This window comes from Phoxinus phoxinus (assembly GCF_949152265.1).
Source record: "Phoxinus phoxinus genome assembly, chromosome: 19".
In the NCBI taxonomy this organism is placed as follows: domain Eukaryota; kingdom Metazoa; phylum Chordata; class Actinopteri; order Cypriniformes; family Leuciscidae; genus Phoxinus; species Phoxinus phoxinus.
In genome coordinates this window covers 11,155,030-11,176,802 of record NC_136894.1, presented here as the reverse complement: position 1 = coordinate 11,176,802, position 21,773 = coordinate 11,155,030, and the positions used below count along the sequence as shown (strand labels likewise).

The window sequence follows — 21,773 nt, the reverse complement described above, 5'->3', positions numbered from 1 at the left end:
TTATTGCGGACAACTGGGGAGGGAGGGGTGAATGGATGGATGTTTACTAAGGACTAGAGAATTGAAACAGTGGTGTAATGTTATTATGTGACAGTTCCCCGTCCCTCCAGGTTGCAACAGGCCTGTCAGTGATTCTTTTGGCCATGCGTCACTACACATGTCTCATTTAGAGAGACATACAGACACAGTGCTGATGCAGGGGACTGTGTAAGTGGTATTGATAAATAATCTAATTTATTCTCAGCTTCTGAGCTTAATATTGTATATTGGAATGTTTTTAAAGCATCAAAGTTGTGAAACAGTTTACATTTTTAGACTTCAGAAACAAACTAGGGTTTGTTTACTGATCTGCCATGCAACCAAAAAACAGTAACAGTATTGTAGTTCTACTTTGCTGTGAATTAAAGTGTGATTTCAAATCAATCAAAACATTTGTGAACCCATTTTGTTTCAGTGTTGGCGTAGTTCCTGTGTCTTGCCTTTGTGGGGCAGTGCTTCTCTCAGAAATGAACATGCATGGTGGTGCAGAAAGATTATTTGGTTTCATGACATGTTAAATTTGACTACAGACTGTATTAGGAAAAACAAAAAGGGAATATGAAGAGAAACAGTCTTGCAACTGAGGTTCAGTTCCAGCTGATTTTATTTCCTTCTTGGAAAAAGACAAAGTTCTGTACAGAGGTCTGACAGGCAGTGACTTGACACAATTGGCTGGCTTTTGAGTTCACTACTCAAATGTTGAGATATGGTATGGCAAGACAAAACAATATTGTACACAGCATATTGCACAAAATGAAACAATAAAACATATCTATATATTCCAAAAGTCATGAACAACACTCTTAAACATAGGGATGTATAAAGATATATGTTCTTGTTCCTGTCATGATATATCATCGTCAGACATAAACACGCAATCTTTTACTTATTTTACAGTCAATGTACATAGAAATCTTCATGTTGATCCTCTGCCTTAAACACAACTGCTCTACATAAACCTGAATTCAGAAATACAAAATGCTATTCGCCATGCCATAATATACTAAAACAATTAGCTACATTTAGCCAACAAGTAGAAAAGATTAAATATCCTTGTACAATTATGGAGTGAAGACGTACTTCATTGTTCATGAATTATAGGCATTTCGACCGTATCTGTAATTCCATCCAGTGGTTAAAACCGAAACGTGTCACTATAAAAGCACAAAGAAATCGGTATTCAAAAGGTACAGTATCCCAAATAAGGACACGATAAATCGCAGCTGTCGCTGCAGCTACATACAACCTCATTCAGCGCGCGCATCGTAGGCTAATGATGATTGGTCGTTGAAATGTAGATACTGTCTCTTTAAGAAGCCTGTGGATTGACACTGTAAACATGTTTAGGGGGCAGATTCTGGAGACAACCCAACCCCCTGGCTTTAAAAATCGGAAATCCAAACAGCGATATTCACCGATTGACACCCCCTCGATAGATTTTGTACAAAAATACACTCAGAAAATAATGAAACATTTAATCTCCGTTCCATGTGAGAGGTCATCAATTAAATAATACGAAACAAGACTAGCCCTTCCGCGAGACAGACGGACATGTGCATGTGTAGCCTATACACACAACAGACTGACTAGAACACAACTGACTGAGGGGAGCAATGTTTGGCCATTATAAATACATCGATATAAAAATGCCAGCGCTTAAAAGTTACTTGCGAGAGAACGAGGATGAAAAAAGTAAAAGGCAGAGAAAGAGAGAGAACGCTCCTCGGATGAATTTTGGTCCTGATTTGTAGTGTAAAGAGTCGAATATCATCTGAGTTGCGTCTGAATCCTGATGTCATGACGACAGAAAAGCTGGTGATTGTGATTGTTTTGTTTTTGCGTCTGATATGGCGCTGCCATTCGGTTTCAATGAATCAACACCAGTTACGCTTCTCAACAGCCTTTCGTAGTTAAATCGTAATGAAAGCATGCGATTCTGGTCTAACAAACGACTCTGGTAAACAACCTCAAGCGCGAGCACCTCCATTCAGTACCTCCAGCAAAAAACAAGCATTCGACCAGACTTTTTTTTTTCGGTTTAAAAACGTCCCTTTTTAAGTCGAAGAGGGCGCACAACGTGAACTCGCCACCGCGCAACGCCTTCCTCTGCGTCCAAAGCGCGCCTCCTTCCAGCACCAAACGAGCAAGCTAAGCACTTTCATCTGCACTCTTGTCAGTGGATAATGAGAGCCCACAGTATCTGATGCATGATAAACAAGAGGAATCATGTCGTTGATTCGTCTTCTGACTCGTCTCGGAGGATTTATGCAGTCCTCCAGTCATTTTTTCAAGTTCTCCTTTCAATCAGACTCATTATTAGCGCTCAATAAGTGAACACCAAGTTTGATATTGTCGATTCGAGCCAGTCCCCTGATATCATCTCGCTCACCTCTGGGGTGCAGTAGTCGGGGAACTCAAAGTGCGAGCCGGAGCCAGACTCAAAGTTGAACTCCAAATCTCTGTCCAGAGGCGCTGTGCCAAAGGTGCTTAAGCTGTCAAAGCCGGGACTGGGGTCCGCCAGCTCGTCCTCGAACTCCTCATCCGAGGAGGACGACTGCGAGGAGGACGAGTGCGATGCGGAGGGCGTCGGAGACGGCGCGCGGGTGTACTTAAAGCGCGCGGCGGGCTCCGCGTCTTCTTTCCCGCTCGCTAGCCCGTCCTCATACAGGCTCAGCGGGTCGCTGGATTCCGCCGAGCTGCTCAGAGTGGGACTGGCCGGCACAGCGACGGAGGGCGGGCTGCTGTCAGAGCTGCATCCCCCGAACACATGCCCGCGCTTTGCTGGTTTCTCGGGTATTTGTTTGGCGGCGGAGACGGACCTGGACTTGTAGAGCGCGTGGTGGTCTGCAGGGACGGAGTGGGCGGTCAGCTCAAGCGGCGTGGACTTTCTGTGCGTCCTGCTGAAAGATTTCGAGCTCTTTTTGGATGCAGACTTCGCGCCGGGGCTGCCGCTCACGCGCTCCCCCTTCTCCCCAGTCTTGCCGCTGGATGACTTCACCTTCTTCCGAGGTCGATATTTGTAGTCAGGATAGTCTGCCATGTGCTTGAGCCGCAGACGCTCGGCCTCGCGGATAAAGGGGATCTTGTCGCTGTCTTTCAAAAGTTTCCAGCGCTTGCCGAGTCTCTTGGAGATCTCCGCGTTGTGCATGTCCGGCGACTGTTCCATAATCTTGCGCCTCTCTATCTGCGACCAAACCATGAACGCGTTCATTGGCCTCTTGATGTGCCCCGATGGGGTTTTGCACCAGGCGATGTCCATTTTATCCCCAGCTGAGTTTGGGGAGCCGGGGGTCTGAGACGCGTCCATGTCTAGGTCCATCTCCCCAGAATCAATAGAATCGCCGGGGAGCACGTCGCTGTTGTTGCTGATGTGCGTTTGCTCCACCATAGCCAGGTCTGTGCCCATGCGCTAAACAGTCTCAACTTTTAATTGCGCACGAAAATCCTACACGTGCTGCAGCTCGAGACGCGTTGATAGCGCGAAGAGTATTTCTTCTTCACTCTTGTGAGGAATATGATTTAGTCAGTCTGGACACAAAGTTGCTGCTGCTGCTGCTGTCTGTCTTTTGGTTCAGCACACCGTCCACAAAGCGCATATCCCTGTCAAGTCCCGGCAACGTCGTCAAAATCAACAGTCTGTCGTTCAACTGCCGGTTCGACTGAAAACGAACCCAGAGTGCGCTCTGGACGCGAAGTATCTGAAGCCGTTTAATGGAAACGGACAAGTGTCTTCATCATAGTTTGTCGTATGACCATGCGGTAGGTTTAGGCGACTGCACTTTTTCATGCTCTGAACTTCCTATCACCCTTCACAACTTTCAATACTTCTGCTAAACCGCCTCACAAGGATTTATCCTTTTCCGAAGGTATAAAGGAAAGAGATTCCAGCCAATCAGCGGCTGTCACTAGCCTATCCACAGCCAAAGCCACACCTCGTCGCCGTTCATTGGCTGAATATAGTATCTAATAATAATCGGCGCGTGCAATGAGAAGCTTTCTGTCTGACCTCATTCCATCTACACTGCAAACTTAGTTTTAAAGGCACATTATGCACTCCCCCTTTCCTAGATCGCACGCTGAATTTGGCAAGGGTGTAAGTTAGGATAAGCAATTCTGATGTTCGATTATGAGCGATAACACGGATTAAAATGTAAGATTGTTAAATCCAGCTTTCCACAATCAAGTGTTTACTTTTTTCTCGCGGGTATTGCATGAATCATAGAGCGACTGCAAATTATTGTTTTATTTACAATATTAAATGGCGATATGATTATAATGTTCTAATAGTTGGTAAAAATAACAACAAAAAATTAAATAAAATAATCGCTCATCCATTAATATTCAGCATGCACAGCACCGTGCGTTATTTATTTATACACAAAGACAGCGCGCGCCCACATGCCACGCGCTTCTCCATTCAAAGGCAGCATGTTCTTGTTTGTGTTGTTAGCTCGCGCTCTAGTTATCGGGTTGCAAAAAAATAAAATAATGATTAAAGTGTTTTATGGGTGGGTTAAAGCAATGTCTATTTTTTTTAAACAGTCCATTTCATATTCTTCCAAATTTTGTATTTCTAGCTAGGCTACTAGAATGAAGCTGATACCAGAATGCTCTCACACAGCAAACAGTCACATGCAAGAGGTGAAGAAAGCGTTTGGCAACATGACTCTGTTAAAACTGCATTCGTTCATGCCTCCAGATGGCGTACTAGAGCCAACGTAGGACCGAAAACAGTTGTTATTCCACACAGAAAGTGTCTGCTCTGAATAACTGTTTAACTAGATAAAACAGATCTGAATATGCATTACGTAATCAAGTCATCTATCATGGATAGAAAATAACAACAAAAGGCAAGTGTCTCAAGTCTCATTATTGTGAGATGTGAAGATTCATCTCCACTATCTCTGCTAAGCAGACAGTGACTTCCTAAACCCTGAATCAATATAACTGAAATCAATACTTCAGTGACCTCATAGCTAAAGTATTAGTTAAAAAATAAATAACAAAAGTTAACCATTTACCGCACCAATTGTACACCGTGTGCATGAGATTTTCTAAGGCAATTCTGTGGCCATTTGATTTTGAATACAGTAATCAAACACCTTTGACTGTTTAAACAGGTGTGATGGGAGAGAATGCACACTAGTTTACCTTATTGTGTCTCATTACAGGGACAGATGGCCACCCTGCTACACTTACGATTATTTACTTTAGCAGTTACACCTTAACAGGAACACACCAGCTATAGGCCACACAACTGCTATTTTCTCCAGGTGAGTCAAAGGTGAGTACTGTTGCATGCCAGAATCGATTGCAAAATTTGGCATTTGTTTTACTTTGTTAACATGTTTCAATTTGTTTATAATCTTGACAACCACAGCAAGTGTGTATTATATCAATAGGTGTGCTTAAGTCACTACAGGCAGAAACATTGTTTTGTTCATGGTTAGTTATGAGGTTTTGGGCTATTTGACTGCTCATAATGTGTTCCAGACTAGTGGAAACAAAACATCCATAATACACCTATAAGTGATAATATACACTCACAGGCCTGGTTTCACAGACAGGGTTTAGATTAAGCCAGGATTTGGCCTTAGTTCAATTAAAGTTTAAGTTAAATTAGAAAAAAAAACATTACTTGTGTGCATTTTGAGACAAAACAATGGCACTGACTTATTTTAAGATATGTCAGTGCAAGTTGCTTTCAGTTAAAACAGCTCAAACCTGCATTTTTGCCTGGGACTAGACTGAAGCCTTGCCTGTGAAACCATGGGATGGTGAGCTCTAATATGGCTGAAGAATCATGATCATAACCTTTATATCCATACTGAAATCGCAGCTGGCCAGACAGTGATTCATGTTTTGAATCGTTGAAATGTTGGTGTCCGGGATGCTGTGACCCAGGAAACTTTACAAAAGTGTAGCTTAAATGTGTGATATGAATGAATAGTGTTTATAAACAGCTGTTGAGGTAGTATTCTCAATTGAAACAAATAGAGGCCTGGATCCAGAAACAGGTTTTCTTTTACATCACGTCTTAACAAGCAGATTGCACTTTATCTATTTGAATCTAGATTTCAATACATATATTTAAAGACTGTTGTATCAAAATTAGTATTTTTTTTCTCCTGCAGAAATCTCAAATTCAGCGGCAATTACATACACCAAACACAGTTTTATTCACATCTGCATTTACCTGATTTCATTCCCAAATACAAGGTGATTTTTTTTTTTTTGCTGTTAACAGTACTTTCCTCTTTATATAGTGACAAAAAGAGATATCCAAAATCCCCTCTAAATCTTTGACTCTAATATGCCAACAAAATGAAACAAGAATTTCGAACCTGCCTGTCTTTATTTACTGTTCAGATTTCTGTTCTGGAAATGTATGCAAATGAGTGCATATGTAATTAGAAAATTTGCATATTAGACATCACATTTCAGAAAACCTGTAATACAATTTTTTTTGCAGTTCTTAAGAACTGTGGAAAGTGTGGCGATATCTTTTAGTCAAATTCTGTACCAGGGGGTGTCCTTTTAAGAAAACAAAATCACCTACAGGATAAAATCCATGTGCAATTGCCACAGAAAAAATGAGCTACAACAGAAGGATCAGAGATGGACAAATCCACTCATAATGAGAGTATTTGATCTCGCGGGCTGAAAACGAGAAGCTTTAGTAATGGTCTGGCGGCACGGCGCACCGACGGCTGCTCGCTTAATTCACTCGTTCACTCCCCACTACCACGGTGTTCAATCCAAACCCCACTCCTCAAGCTTGGCTTAGTGTTGCCATGGAAATCCTGACTGTTTGCTCTCAAAACACATTCAGACAAGAAAGTACATGATCTTGCTAGTCTTAGCCCAGCGGAGCTGAACTACACAGTCTACAAGGACACGGGAACGTCCTTATCAATCTGCCTGTCGATCTCTCCTCTGCCTCCAAACCCATACACAAACAAATATTAATGGATTTGCATAGATGTCAATCTGATAGCTTGGGTTATATAGACAAGCGGCCAACGGACTAGATCTGGGTTTATGAAAATGAGCTTATCCTGCAGTTGCCAGGAAGATGAATTGGGGCAGGGAACAGTGCAGACAGTGTGTACACTGAGGTCAGAATGATAGTTGGAGCCGTTATGACACGGTCTGGAGGAGCGTGCCTTCGAGTTATTCATTACATTCTTTCTGTCCCATCATTGCTCCCTTCCTCATTACCAGGCTAATTTCTCCAGCCTCTCTGTGCTGCTGCCATCGCACAATGGAGTCTTTGTGCACGCGAGCATGTGTGTGTATCTGCGTGAGATTGCTAAGCTCCATTGAAACTGTTCAACTGAAATATATGTGGTCCAACCTAACCCCAGCAGGTATTCCTCTTAGCGTTTAAAGTTGTGTACGCCATCTGTAATGCTTTAAGTTCTCATAACTTAAACTCTTAACTTCTGCAAAAAGGTCACCCAAATGTCTGTCCCTTTTTTTATTTGGATAAGCTTGCTTGTGGTGAGGTCACCCAGATAACTTGCACCAGAGAGCCAAAACGGTTACAGCCAATCGTCCAGCTCAGCAGATTACTTCCCCCGGAGCAGAAGACCGAGGTAAGAACACAAATTCAGAAGTGAACGGCTGATGGCTTATCTTTCATAGGGTTTACTTCCCCATTGCAGCAATAAATCAGGAACGGCGCCCAAAGGCACGCCTCCTTTTTCAAGTTTCACGTGTTTCTAACGTTCACCAGTGCAACTCAGTAACAGTAACACTTATCTTGATAGCATCACTTCATCAGCACAACTCTTCTCAAAAGTGGTTTCATATTAATTATGAGCTGATGTGTTTTCTCGATAAAGAGTCCATAGAAAAACTGAACAGTATTTGTTGGGTAGATTCCAGTCATGATATAGTCAGGTTCATTTGTTTAAAGCGTTACCAACCGTTATAAACTGAGGTGATGCTATAATTCAAGACCAACCGATATTATGACACCAGTATAACTGTTCATCAAGAGACATGTTTATTTCAATTAAGTTATATTTCGCCTTGAAACCAAAAGAAAAGTCATAAATGAAAAGAAAGGAAAGCAACAAAGCCTGTTTTACAACAGATTTGTTTTTATATTGTGCTATTATTTTATGACAATTAAACACTCCCACATAATTCTCATTAGTGTAATGTGATATACAAATTACTTTCTTGTTATTTTAATGTGGAAAAACATATTTGCATATTATTTGTGAAGTATTGTTATATCATTTCAGCATTTGTTTTATAAATGCCTTTAAAGAATGCTTATTTAAATAAAAATAAAAACTCTCGATGTGCTAAAGTTGTAAAAACACGGTATTACTGTAATGAGAGCATAATGAGAATCACCATTATGAATAATGGAAATTATTCTTTCTTGAAGTAAAAAAAGTAAAATGTCTGAATCTATTATGATAATTAATTTAATTCAAATAATTTCAAAATGGAAAAAGGTTGTGTCTTAAGATTAGTCTTTGTTACATTTATGCAAAATCAAATTTCTTTTACTCCCCCATTAACTGTGAGACCCCGCAAAAACTGTGACCTGAAGATATTTTTAGTGTGATTTACAGAGGGATTTCGGGAAAAACAAGTTTAAAAATGTGAAGTTGAGAATTTATTTATTTATTGGAAAGTGTATATTGACATATATAGAAGCAGGTAGGGAACGTCCATATATGATGTACAATATTATGTACAATACTGCTGCATAGTCACCAAATGAAAACATTTTGTTTTTCACTTTTGTGTCTCTGACAGCTTAAAGTTGATCTCTTATTTAGTAAACACTAGAGGTTTTACTCAAGGTTATGAATAGAGCTTTTGCTGCTCTGTAGGCAACAAAAAGTGTTTTGATGAGCAGAGTGCATTCACTTGTAGAAAGATCTTGTTTATGTTTTGCAAGCAACCTTGAGCAGTAGATTTTCTCTGGGTTATTGTAAGTAGACTATGCTTTTAGGTAACAGGAGAGGGAAATGTTTTGTGGACAGTAAAGTGAGTGAAGAAAGAATGGCTAAATATATAAATATATAGTTATGGAGAGTGAATGGCCACTCTGCATTGAAAGTTATGTAATTTGGCTCAAGGTTTGTACCAAAAGTGGAGTATGTTTAGGTGAATATTGGAACAACATATTGTGTGTGTGTGTGTGTGTGTGTGTGTGTGTGAGTGCGTGCGTGCGTGTGTGTGTGTGTGTGTACTGACAGGCTCATGTCCATTTCCTGTCTGTTGGAGTTAGAGAGGACCCATCACTGACTTAACAGGTGCTGTATTACACACACACCACACACACGCACGCACGCACGGACGCACGCACGCGCACACACGCACACACCTTTAGTACATGAAACCCAAACCCACTGACCTAAATTAATCTCAGTCAGGTCTACAAAGATGAGAGATATTCAACATATGTTTTAAGTTTACGAACTTGTTTTAAGAAAAAAAGAAAGAAAAAAGACACAATTACAATGAAAGGAGACTGGAACTGTCAAGCTTCAAAAGTGATGTGAAAGCACTGTAAATTATCATAAAAGTAATCCATATGACTTGCTCTGCACGGCAGAATCTATGAGATAAAAAACAATGATGGATTCATGAATGAATCATTCCTCTGAAACAGATATTTTCAATGAATCAGTCGATCCACATCCAGTGCTTGAAATGAAGCAAAAAAAAAAGTGCCGGTACTCCCGATGCTCGGTTCAAAATGCGTTTCTGAGGAAGGGAGGGCTGAGCGGGCTTCCATACGGGCAACATGTCAGAAGTGCCGGTATGTAAGAAAAACTGGTGGCCCTCTTCAAGCACTGTCCACATTACAAAACCAGTCTGCCAGATTCTTTCACAAATAAAACTGATCTGATTCTCTAAACTCAGTGATCCGTTTGCAGCAATTAACAGTAATGTTGTTGAATAACAACTTAAATTGGTTGGTTCCTAACACAAATATCATGTCTTCAGAGTACTTGGAATATCGGTTGCACGTTATTTTACAGTATGTGCACTTATGTGTACTTACAGTGTACTTACAGTGCTGGTTAATATAAGGTAACTACAGGAGTTAATGTTAGGTTTAGGGGTAGGTTCAGGGTTAGTACCTTGTTATTACCCATTGTAATTACTATAATAAGTTCATTGTATATTCATGGGTAACAGGACTGTAAAGTAAAGTGCTACCCACTAGGATCACTTTATGAATCTACTATTGGGGTTTTGTGTCCCTCTTGAAGCTTGAAAGCTCTTTTGCACTGAAAATGGCGACCTTGAGTTTTTAGAAAAAAATCTCCTTTTGTGTCCCACACTTTAAATCAATATGCTTTTTTTTGTCGTTCTACATCAGTGCATTTATTTTATGTGTTGACTAACGTACTAAAATACTTGATTACCATTTTAACTGTAATGTGTTATTCATTATTACATTGAAAGTTAAAATATTTTAAATATACTCAATTGCAACTTGATCATTACAAATGTGTAATTACTGTCATACAAGTTCAATAGAAATGACGAAGTATATTTTAGTTTACCATAAATGCTTGTCAGTACATTTGACAGTACACTTTAACCATTTTTAGAAGCAATTTTTTAATTTGCATATAAAGATTTACTTAAGCCTTACTTAAGTTTACAGTTCTGCTAATTGCATTTATTTAATGTAATCTATCATTTTAATTTTATGGCAATAATAAGTATTATTTTTTTAAAGTTTGCTAAAGTGTACTTTTTCACAAGGGAAATATTTCTGGGCGAGATATTCCTTTAATAAACACATACGCAAGAGAAAGAGAGAGTGAGAGTAGTGAAGGGAGGAGAAATAGAGAAAAGTGTTTTCCTTGGACTCCACAATTGCATACATCAGGGCATCAGTACTGGAGATAGAGAAAGCAGATCAGTCCAGCAGCTCACGTACTGGCTGCCTTTCCAGATTCTCTCCCTTAACTGTCTCAACCATATGGATTTTAGAACAAAGACATATTACGTTTATGCTAATTACAACAGCCATGTGCAGACAAAGGACTGCAAAGGTGTACCTGTATACAATGATAAAGACACTGAGAATGCCATGCATAGAGAGTGGGCATGTGAGCGTATTTATGTGTCTGTTTGTTCCATCAGAGGAGACAGTGACATTTAAAGGATGAGAGACCCTTTTCATACTGAAAATTGGAAACTTAGAAGCCAATTTCGTTTCATTGATGCACTTCATAGGGTAAGAAGAGAGAACAGAGTGGCAGAAAGAAAAAGCGGTGGAGAGGATGTTTGAAAGTGAGACAGAGAGGGAAGTCAAACATTGAAAGTGGAGGAAAAAAATGGAATACAAATTAAGGTGGGTGAAGCGCAAACAATATGCATTGCTGCCATCTCTCTCTCTCTGATACAATTTCCCTTTCTCTTGTTTATTATTATATAGTGCCGCTGCTTCTCCCCGGCAGCGGAGACAAGTACCAGAATGTTAAGACAGGGTTTTCGGGTGGCATGGCACACCGAAAAACTTTCCCGGCATCCCTTCTGCTCAACGAAATGATGACGCATCGTTCTGCTGACACAAGTCATCTGATTGCTGTGTCACGGCATGGTTTTAGGCGAGTGGCAGCGCTCTGGCTACAGACGTAGAGTCTTTTTTTCCTCCCAGACGCACTGCGGCACAGCCAGACAACTAGAGTGGAGGCACAGGAGCTCGCAGCTGCAGTCTACTGGCTTGTTTTGGGGAGGCAGAGGAGCCGAGCACTTCCTCTCAAAATACCGCCGTTCTGCTCCTCTCCGCCGCTGAGGGATCATTTTCATCGGGGCAGAGCAATCGAAGAGAGTAGAGCCAAGAAAGAAGAGTCAAACAACTTGGAATTACGCTTCCGTCTCATATGCAGACGGAAAATTTGGAGAAGCGAGCCTGGATCAAGAATATTTTTTTTTTTTTGGAGCTGCTGATGCCATTGTTTGACGGTGTTCCCAGGCTGAAAAGTCGACGATAAAGACTTGGATTTCAGTGCATCACCTGGCCGTCCCGTCGTAAACCCGTCCCAGCCTGAGACGTCCAGTCAGCCGGGCCCGCCTGCATTCCCATTCGCGGCGACTGGCCAAAGTGGCCGATCCGCTCCAAGGTTAAAGTGGCTTTCGATCTTAGACTTAGTCCTTGTCCAGAAAGCAGAGCAGAGCCGAAAAGAAACGGTAACGCAGCAGCTGAGCCGAGCTCAGCCAGACAGACGTGTTGACCTAAATCAGCCCCAGTCATGTCTGGACGCAGCCAGAGCGAGGCAGACGGAGAGGAAGACAGAGCGAGAGAGGGAGAGAAAGCGACCCACACGTACTGACTAGTACATACACTCGCACTACGGTAGGTTTAGACGACTGCAAGTAGCCTGTAGTTTGTTTCCCTTCTGTTTTGGTTCAGTTCTCGCTGATGCTTTCCTTAGCTAAGATTAGCTTGTCTGTGGCTGTGCTTCTATCTTTGTGCCATAGGGATGGAGATAAACGAAGGAGGCTGTGCGGGGAGGGGGGAGATGGAGTTCTCTCTCTCTCTCTCTCTCTCCCTCTCTCGCTCTTTTTCGACACCGCTTTATTTCGTTCTATTAGCTGGTGTTCATATTCAGCGTGTCTGCGTCTATCTCCACCATTGCTGCAGAGCGAAACATAGAGTCGTTGTCCCCCTCCACTCCCCCGTTTGCACTTTTGGGTCCAGGTAAGACATTCACTTATTCGTCTTCGACAGGCAAATATGCGAACCCCTTAGTTTGAGTGTATGTGGGTGGGCGGGCGGTTTTTGTGCATCGCATTTATTTGCTTTTGGTAAATCCGAGGGACATTAAAACGCAATATCGTGAACAAGAGCACATTCCCCTCCTCCCATGCGCAGACTTCAAGGGAATATTACGAATGTACAGTTAGTGGGGTATGCTGGAGGTGCACGTTTCTCTTGAACTGAAGGACAGCTAATAACATCACTCAGATACGCCTCAGTAGTAGTTTAATCACAGTATAGAGGGAATGTGGAGCCTTTTAAAAGTAAAATCAATGTAGGAACATCTTTTAACAGTGTTAGTGAGTTAAAGTAAGTGGAGGTGTATAATGTGTGCCTTTATTTGCTTCTGGCAACAAGTATTACAATACATGCCCAACGTCTAAATATTTTTCTTGGCACAAATCATTCCACACTCAGCAGGAACACAATGCTGGTCACAGGGGAAAACAGAAGACTGATATCTAGAACATCTCCACTCGGATTCCTCCTGCTAGCAAATCACTTATTAGTCATTGCTTGGAAAAGTACAACTTTACAGTTTTATTCACATCCACCTCCGCGGCAAGCCACAGTAAGCGCTCTCACACGCAGCAGTCCTTGATGAGAACTCGGAGAGGTAATTCTCTGTTAAGATTCTCTCAGGTAAAAGTTACAGGTGTCATATTACCATTCAGTACGGTGAGATATGTAACCTTGTATAAATGCGCTTTCAGTGTCAAATACAGTGGGTACGCAGCATGGCGCCAGAACAAGATGGACCATCTGTTCTGCATGGGGGGCATTAAGTAATGTCAACCATGCAGGTGTAGAATAACTTGAACTATGTTTTAGATGGCGGAACACTTAATGTAATATATGTAATATTACAATTATTCATTTTATATTATATTATATCATATTATATTATATTATATTATATTGTATTATTATATTATATTATAAACAGTATTTATTGTTTACTTCAGTCCAAAATACATGGATTAGCTGTTTTTGAGTAGATAGTTTGGTAACCAAAGCTCTATGCTAATTCTTACTGTCCTAATGGTGCTAGTTCTGCCGCTGGCAAACATGGTAGGAGAGGCTATTCTTTTTTATTAAACAAATTACCTTAAAGTCCCCCGGTTGTCAATAATTGTATCCTTTAAAGCTCATCTATGATCACCAAAATTACATATTCAAATGTTTTATTTTTTTCTTGAAAAAAGTGTCTTCATGCTTTAAAATAGCTTGAATGTAACTCTACACTCTTGCCTAATTATATATACGCGGTTCTATGAATATGCTAATTAGCCCCGCCTCCACTCACTCACATCAGCTCAGAGATCCACTTGTTGACGATGACTTGTTGATGTGATTGGTTACAAGGTAGTTTGTGACGTCAGAAACACCAGCGATTTCAAACCGCGCTTTTGACACCATCTTTGGTTCACTGCAGTTTTTGCAGAGAAAAGAGATAATACTCAGCAATGGTGTTGATAAATGAATTTGGACATGGTTTGTCTCAAAGCATATTAAAAACACCACATTAAAAGCTCGATTTTCACCACAGGGACTTTAGGAATTATAAAGTAACATCTGTATCAACAGGGCAGTTTTATTCATTAATGATAGCTATTGACTGTTCGCAAAGACTGTTCGCTGTCCGCCCCCTTTAGTTACTGTTGCTATGTCCGACAAGCTACGCCGCTCTCACGCAATACCATGTTCTCAAACAGTGAAAAATACATTGCAGAGCAGAGAGGACACTGCCAACACGCTGACAGACAGGACAGGACATACCAGGTTACTTTTGATTTAACAAAGTTTCACCTTTCAAATTTGGTAATTTTGTTAAAGAAATGTAAAACAATAAATACCGTTTTGTGGCTCTTTAATGTGTCTGACAGATCACTGTAGAGCATCAGTTAAAGCTGCTCGTGAACCGATCATCTCTTCCTTCTAGTTAATTTATAGCATCAAATAAACATGAATGAACATAAGAAGGAATGTTTTTCATGTTTTCCGTTTTTCAAGTTCAAATCCCCCCATGTTAATCTACTAACTCTCCTGACTGCTTTGTTGGACAAAATGGCGGATGGTGAAGTATGATTGGTCAGATCACCTGTCAATCAAGCTCCCTGTGAAGGGTCAATTGCTTGCATGGTTTTCTATATGCCATGAAATGCTATAAATTATTTTAGGATTAAGAAAAGGAGAAATAAACACCTTGCATATCATTTTTGATACCTTGTCACCCTTTAACATTTCAGTTTTGCCATATTTTCTAGATAATTTGTTTTACATTCCTTTTAAAACTAACATACAGTAGACTTACACTACATTAGAAAGAGCCACTGTTTGTCATACAGTATGGTTTATTGGATTGGCCTGTAACATTTGTAAGGCATTGAAAGCTCAATTAAACAAACTCCATCAGTGCAAAAAAAAAAAAAAAAAAAAACAGTGGTAGTTTTGCAACTGCAATGTTTTGACAGGCTACCCTACAAGTCATAACTCAAATGGACTTTATTAATCCCCAATGAGTGCATTTAACTATTTACTTCAAATTACCCACATTTGCTTCAGTGCCCCTGTGCTGGTGGCGAAGTCCGTATCCCCGCTTGACACTTGCAGTAAAGTTTGTGGTTATAGCATCTTTGTCACTGCAATCAACACCAGTCATTTGTGGTGGATGAGTTTGAGTTTCCCTCTCTAGGTTAGCGAATATAAATAATAGATTTTAGGACGAATTCAATGCCGTTTCTCTCTGTGCCAACTTTCACACAGGATTCAGTGGCACCGCATCAGTTACAGTGTCATGGACTGTGCCAAGCATCCAGTTGTCCGCTTGTTTTTTTCCCCAACATCAAAATGACATTTAGATTGTATTAGCTACATCAGCAGTTTCCTTAAATGACCCTTAAGTGCTTGCATCATGGAATCTTAAGTACTCGCAACATAGCATTTAATGCAAGTGTATTATGTCATATCAGGATTACAGGCATTCAATCTGTTGCTTTTCATACCAGAAAGTGGGTCACACATCTCAGCTCGTGCCAGACCCTACTCATCTCCATATGTTTCCTCAATCTACTTTCATTTGCCAGCTCATCCCTGTACATGAGTTATTATATCCCTTTTTGCTTAGTTAATACAGTGCATTTGAGCATCAGCTTTGATGCTTGGTTGTTTTCCGAAGCCTCCTTTGTTCCGAACTGCCTTCAATCATTCTTAAAAGACATTAAATGACTGAGCCCACAACCCATCCATCCACCCACAAGCCCCGCCGCAGCAAACAGCACACATCTGAATGCACTTGAGGTCCTTAGATTATAACTGAGAATTTACAGACGAACAAGCAGTAAATAGCTTTACCCGTAGTTTTCCAGAAGGATTCCTTATGCTGTGGATTATTTTCGAAACCAAAAAGAACACTTTTAGAGGTTATTGAGTTCTTTGAGTCTGTATACACCATCAATTAACTCGGTTCACTCACTGTTCTGTTTGAGCTTAATATAAACTTCTTAAATCAGTCAGAATCCAGTCCATTTCTGTATATTCCTCTAAATATACACTTTCATTTTTTTGTGGCATTAACTACATAGCCTGGAGTTGCCAGTAATGTGTCACTGATAATGTTTTCTAACTGACAGCAGACTGCCCTGATCCATATGTGGGTCAGTGACAAGCGACCTGCGAAATCACGGAGGACACACTCTGTTGAATCACCACCGTAAAGATCACATGTAATCACACGCTGCCATCAAAACAAGGGACAAACATTTTCAAATGCAATGTAGCGCAAAAACACACATTTGCTAAATTGTTCGAGGCTGACAATTTCAGCATGCAACTTATTTGAATATTTATATCTAAAAGCACAGCGCGATGTTTATATCAATGCATGTTTTTTGCCTGGTCGTGCTGTTCCCATCAGTTCAGTGTTTTTTGAATGCATAAATAAGCAGGAGTATTGCACTGACTAGCTTTGTTATTGTCTTCATTACACACTGACAGTAAGCAAATGTGTGGAATGCACTTCAGGGCACTTTTCATGCCTTCATTATGGCTGTGTAATATTCAGCCGAGCTCATGTCCATTTTTAAAGCTGGCATGGGGTGTATTGTGCCTCAGTGTTTTGTTGCGGTCACTGGGCTTGTTATTTCCCCTGAGCTTTCCCTTTTATAACCACCTGAAGCTAACTCGCCACAATATCTGAATCAAAATTGAATTACACATGCACACAGACTGTTTTTATTAAAAACCATGGCTTGTAACACTGTCGGAAATCTAGTTCAGATGTTTACTGTAGTCATTAAGCATGCTAATTACACGCTTCTCTTGAATACTTGATTCTGATTGGTAAAATATTTTTGCATTATGACCCCTACACTACATAGCTGTGCTGGTTTCATAGCAATTGTAGCATTTTGTGGTCTCTTTTTTTCTCATATATACAAATAATTTACTTTAAGTAGCCCTGTAATAAGCCCTCTTTTTCGCATTAAAGGGGTGGTTGATTATGATTTCACTTTTTTAATTTTAGTTCGTGTGTAATGTTGCTGTTTGAGCATAAACAACATCTGCAAAGTTACGAAAAGGGAGATATTTTATTTATTTAAGGACTACAACAAACGACTGGTAGGGACTACAATGAGCTTCTTCACAGGTTAGTGACACCACTGACCCTACAATTTACAGAATATGCTAATCAATTACTAGTATATAGTTACTGTAACTCCACATCGGCTACATAAATTCAGAACAAACCATTCAGAAATGTCCTGTTGCATTCTACATGTCACTTCTTCTTGACTCTCTCCATCTTTGTCCGACTCTTTAGTCCGGTTTGAACATAAAAGGCTAAACGTTTTTGAAATGTTCAGTGCGTGAGGTAATCGGAGCGAGCTCTTGAAGCTCCGCCCTCTGTGCCGGGAGCAGCATCTCATTTGCATTTAAAGGGACACACAAAAATGGCGTGTTTTTACTCACCCTCAAAAAGTGACAATTTGAAAATGCTATAAAAATAACTGTGGGGGTATTTTGAGCTAAAATGTCACATACACTATTTTGCCTCTTGTGAAAAGGGCATTAAAGGACCTCTTTAAGCGTTTATTTTTATAGTGATCCACTAAATGTATGTTATCCTTTATCTGTGTTGTTTTAGTATTATTTATGTACTATTATAGTTTTTATTAGGGGCCAAGCACAGAAGGTGCATAGGCACCTATTGTACTATCTGTTAGTGTTCTTATTAATCTTCTTCTTCGATCTTGAGCCAATAGAACCGCTTGTGGGGAAAATATGAAATTTGGCACACAGATGACATTCTCATCATTAACCACAGCAAATTTGGAGTCTCTGACTCTAGCACCATTAACAGTCCAAATTTGCACTCGTTTATGCTAATAACTTTTGAACCATAAGGGCTTTATCTCTGCTATTCTTTAGCGTATTGAGAAGAGTATTGGTACATTATATCACCAGCATGAACTGAGGCTACTTGTAACATTTTAGCACAGAACCACTGGTCAGGGGATATGAAAAATGGCTATTTTTGCTTATAACTTCTGAATGGTTTGCCCAAAAATCATAAAAATATTTTGATTCAGTGCAGCATATTGAGTCAAATGAAAGCAAATTATCCCATGTTAGCCATTTTGAGCATCTTCCATTTCGAAATTTTGACATAAAATGCTGTATTTTGCGAACCTATTAGTGCATTGTTACAAAAATTGGTATGTGTTTTTGGTATGTGTACACCCGAAGGTACTCATAACGTTTTAAGACAGCGCCACATTGTTGTCAAAAATTATAGTGAAATTAAAAAAAATGCAAATAGCTTTTGATTACATTTGCCTATTTAAATGAAACGGGTCTTGATAGATTCCTTGAATCATGAGAATAATGGTACCAATTATGCCATATTCGGTTGGACTTGCAGTCTGCCATATTGAATTTCTTCGAATACCTACTTTTTTGAACTCCTCCTAAAACCAATCGGTTGGTCCGATTTCAACCAAAATCAGCTCAGGTCATCTTCAGACCATGGCAGCACAAAATTATTAAAAGTTTTTTTGATTGACCAAAATATTTTTGAATAACACATCAACGAAATTGATGGCATGGTGCCAAGCTGATTCTGAGGCTGTGACTTTGCATGCTTTGGCATATTGACTCCAAACTTTGGATGCGTCATTGTCACCTCACACTGACCACACCACATCAATTTGGTAACAGCGCCACCTATTGTTCAAAAGTAATAAGCAATTAAATATATTTAATAGGGATTGTATTTATGATTTTTCAGACATTTTGAATAAAATAATTCAATAATGTCCTCAATTTCTCATTGTTGTAGTTGGTCTGATGCTCCCAGCCATGCTTGCATTACTCATTGTGCCTTTTTGAGTCTACTATTGATTGTTCTAAACCAAGCTACATTTGACAGCAATTACAATTGATAACAAATGATAACCTCAGCTTCATATCTGAACCCGAATTGCCATTTAGGGGTTTGTTTTGGTTTATAATGACCTGCTGACTGCAAGTTTTCCCTGACATATCAAGAGCAGATACAGCACAAAAAAAAAACTAGTTTTGTTACAGCTGACTATAAACTCCTTCACAGTTGACTCCCAGAAATGTTGTTTATATAAATAGATAAGTTGATACAGCTCAACACAGCATGCCTGCATAAACACGATTCCGTTTTTTTCCAGAATAGCTCTCTGCAGAGGTCGCTTGGCGTTCCTTCGCACATTTTATGATCCAGTACGAGGCATTTGGGCCTGAGATGTGAGCAGTGTTTCCTGTGAGGATCCATTGGCTGTGCTGTGCAATCTGCCGCTCACCCTTGACAGCAGTCCACACACACACACACCAGCATCATTACCCATTCCCACTGAAGCCGAGCTCCGCTCTGTTTGTGTTTGTGTGTTTACAGTAAACGGCGGGATAAAAGGAGTGCTGAAGTGAGTTGGTCAGACAGGCCTTGCCAAACCCACAGGCTGTTCTGCTGCTTTGCTACCGCTGTGGTGTTTTGATGTGCGCTACTGTGCAGATGCAGTTTTTGGGCGATCACCAACAAGCTACCGTACATGAGGAGACTCTGGTAAAGTAAGGGATATCTTTCAAGGTTAGTGTCAAATCCCAAGGGTGCCACGATGCAGCTGTTCCTTTAGCACAATGTCAGTTTGTCAGGCCATGAGGCATCTGTCCATGCTTGCTATGCCAAAAGCAGTTCAACAGAAGTGTGGATGCCCTTGTGAAACAGAAGTATGCTTAATTACATTGAATGTGTACTTGTAGTGTAAAAACATACTTGCAGATCATGTAATATTGAAATAAAGATAAAATAAAAGGTCACTTAAGTGTACTTAAAGAGTGCACTTTCATGACTGTTTCTTAACATACTTAAGAATTATACTACTATACAAATTTAAAGTTTTACTTTAAATTACACTTTAACTTATGTTTTAATAATCTTTTGTCATGTTTTAAGCTTGACCTTCATGCTTATTTTGCTTAAAAATATATGTTTTTGTACATATTACAGCATACAAATTCATAAAAAATCACCACCTCATAAAAAAGTTACATTTTCCCAATAGAATAGGCAATTGAAGTAATCATGAAATTACATGTACAAATGTACTTACTGTAAGTCCTACTTAAAGTCCCGCTAATTTAATTTAATATAAATTTAAACATAATACATTTTCATATAATTGCAAAACATGCAATTAAAGGGATAGGTCACCCAAAATTTTAAGTTAAGTCATAATTTACTCACCCTCAAGTTGTTCTAAACCTGTATGAGTTTATTTTTTTTCTGTTGAACACAAGGAAAGAATGTTGGTAGGCAGCTGACGGTAGCCATTGACTTCCATTGTATTTTTTTTTTCCTACTATGGAAGTCAATGCCGTCAACTGTCTGGTTGCAGCATTCTTCAAAAAATCGTCTTTTGTGTTCAGCAGAAGAAAGAAACTCATATAGGTTAGGAACAACTAACCTTTAAGTGTCCAAAATTTCACACTAAAGTATATTATTTTAAAGTATATTATTTCTGTAATAAGTACTCTTTAAAAAAAAATTAAAAAGTATGCTATTGTGTCGTTCTTTTCCACAAGGTTGTACATGTACCAACATGCCCTTTGTTTGAGAAGGACAGTCAGATCCTTCCTTACCCTAGGAAACAACTACACTGCTTTATATTTATCAACATCAGCGCACTACTATGAGTGTTGATATTCGCTGTCGGGTCAGTTGAATGTCCGGGTTTGCGGATGGAAGCGCGTGACCAAGCATTTAGACGAGCTCGCACCACGTCCTTTGGCTTACACAACAAGTACATAATGAGACGAAGGTATTAGTCAGTTGTCTAGCTGAACAGATAGGGCTGCTCCCACGCTAGGATGCGTGTCGTGTTATTGTGTTCCACCAGTGGCCTGCAGCGCACGAATAAACACTACACCAGACTGATGGAAAGACTCCAACTCCATAAGAACAACATGTACAAACAGGGACAGAGAGCAAAGTCAATAAATCTGAGAGGCTTCAGAGCTTTTTCAGGAAAGATGAGCAAAATCAGGCCACGTTTGGCAGCTGTTCACTTTGAAAAACCTCACTTTTCTTTTACACTTCAAGTATTTATATACAGTAGACCTTGCAGGACATGAGACTAGGAGAGTTACCTAAACAGCATGAAAGAGAAACAGTGATGCTGTAATCGAAGTGCTGTCCGGCCAGTGGGGCCTATGAGAGTCTATCTCACTGGTTGTTGTTGTTTATGTGTTGATCTGCCTGGAGGTGGTCCGCGATCAAACCGAACTCAAAAGAAGTCCCTTCTGCTTGATCTGACCATGCAGTACATGAAGCCCAGCACTACTGGAGCAGAATGAATGGAGCTGCAGGGCCAAACTTCCTCCCTGCTCTCCATCAACGAAGAGAAGGACAAAATGTTTTCTGCAACTTGAGTTCTGCTTGCACAAGCAA

At 40.1% G+C, this 21,773-nt stretch overlaps 1 protein-coding gene across 1 annotated transcript; it reads right to left on the bottom strand.

Moving 5' to 3' along the window:
* Nucleotides 1-625: 625 nt before the first annotated feature.
* sox4a (SRY-box transcription factor 4a) lies at nucleotides 626-3,887 on the bottom strand. The gene has a single exon (XM_079590611.1). It carries the CDS (start codon nucleotides 3,443-3,445, stop codon nucleotides 2,363-2,365), a length of 1,083 nt encoding a protein of 360 aa, XP_079446737.1. The 5' UTR covers nucleotides 3,446-3,887; the 3' UTR covers nucleotides 626-2,362.
* Between the last annotated feature and the right edge of the window lie 17,886 nt (nucleotides 3,888-21,773).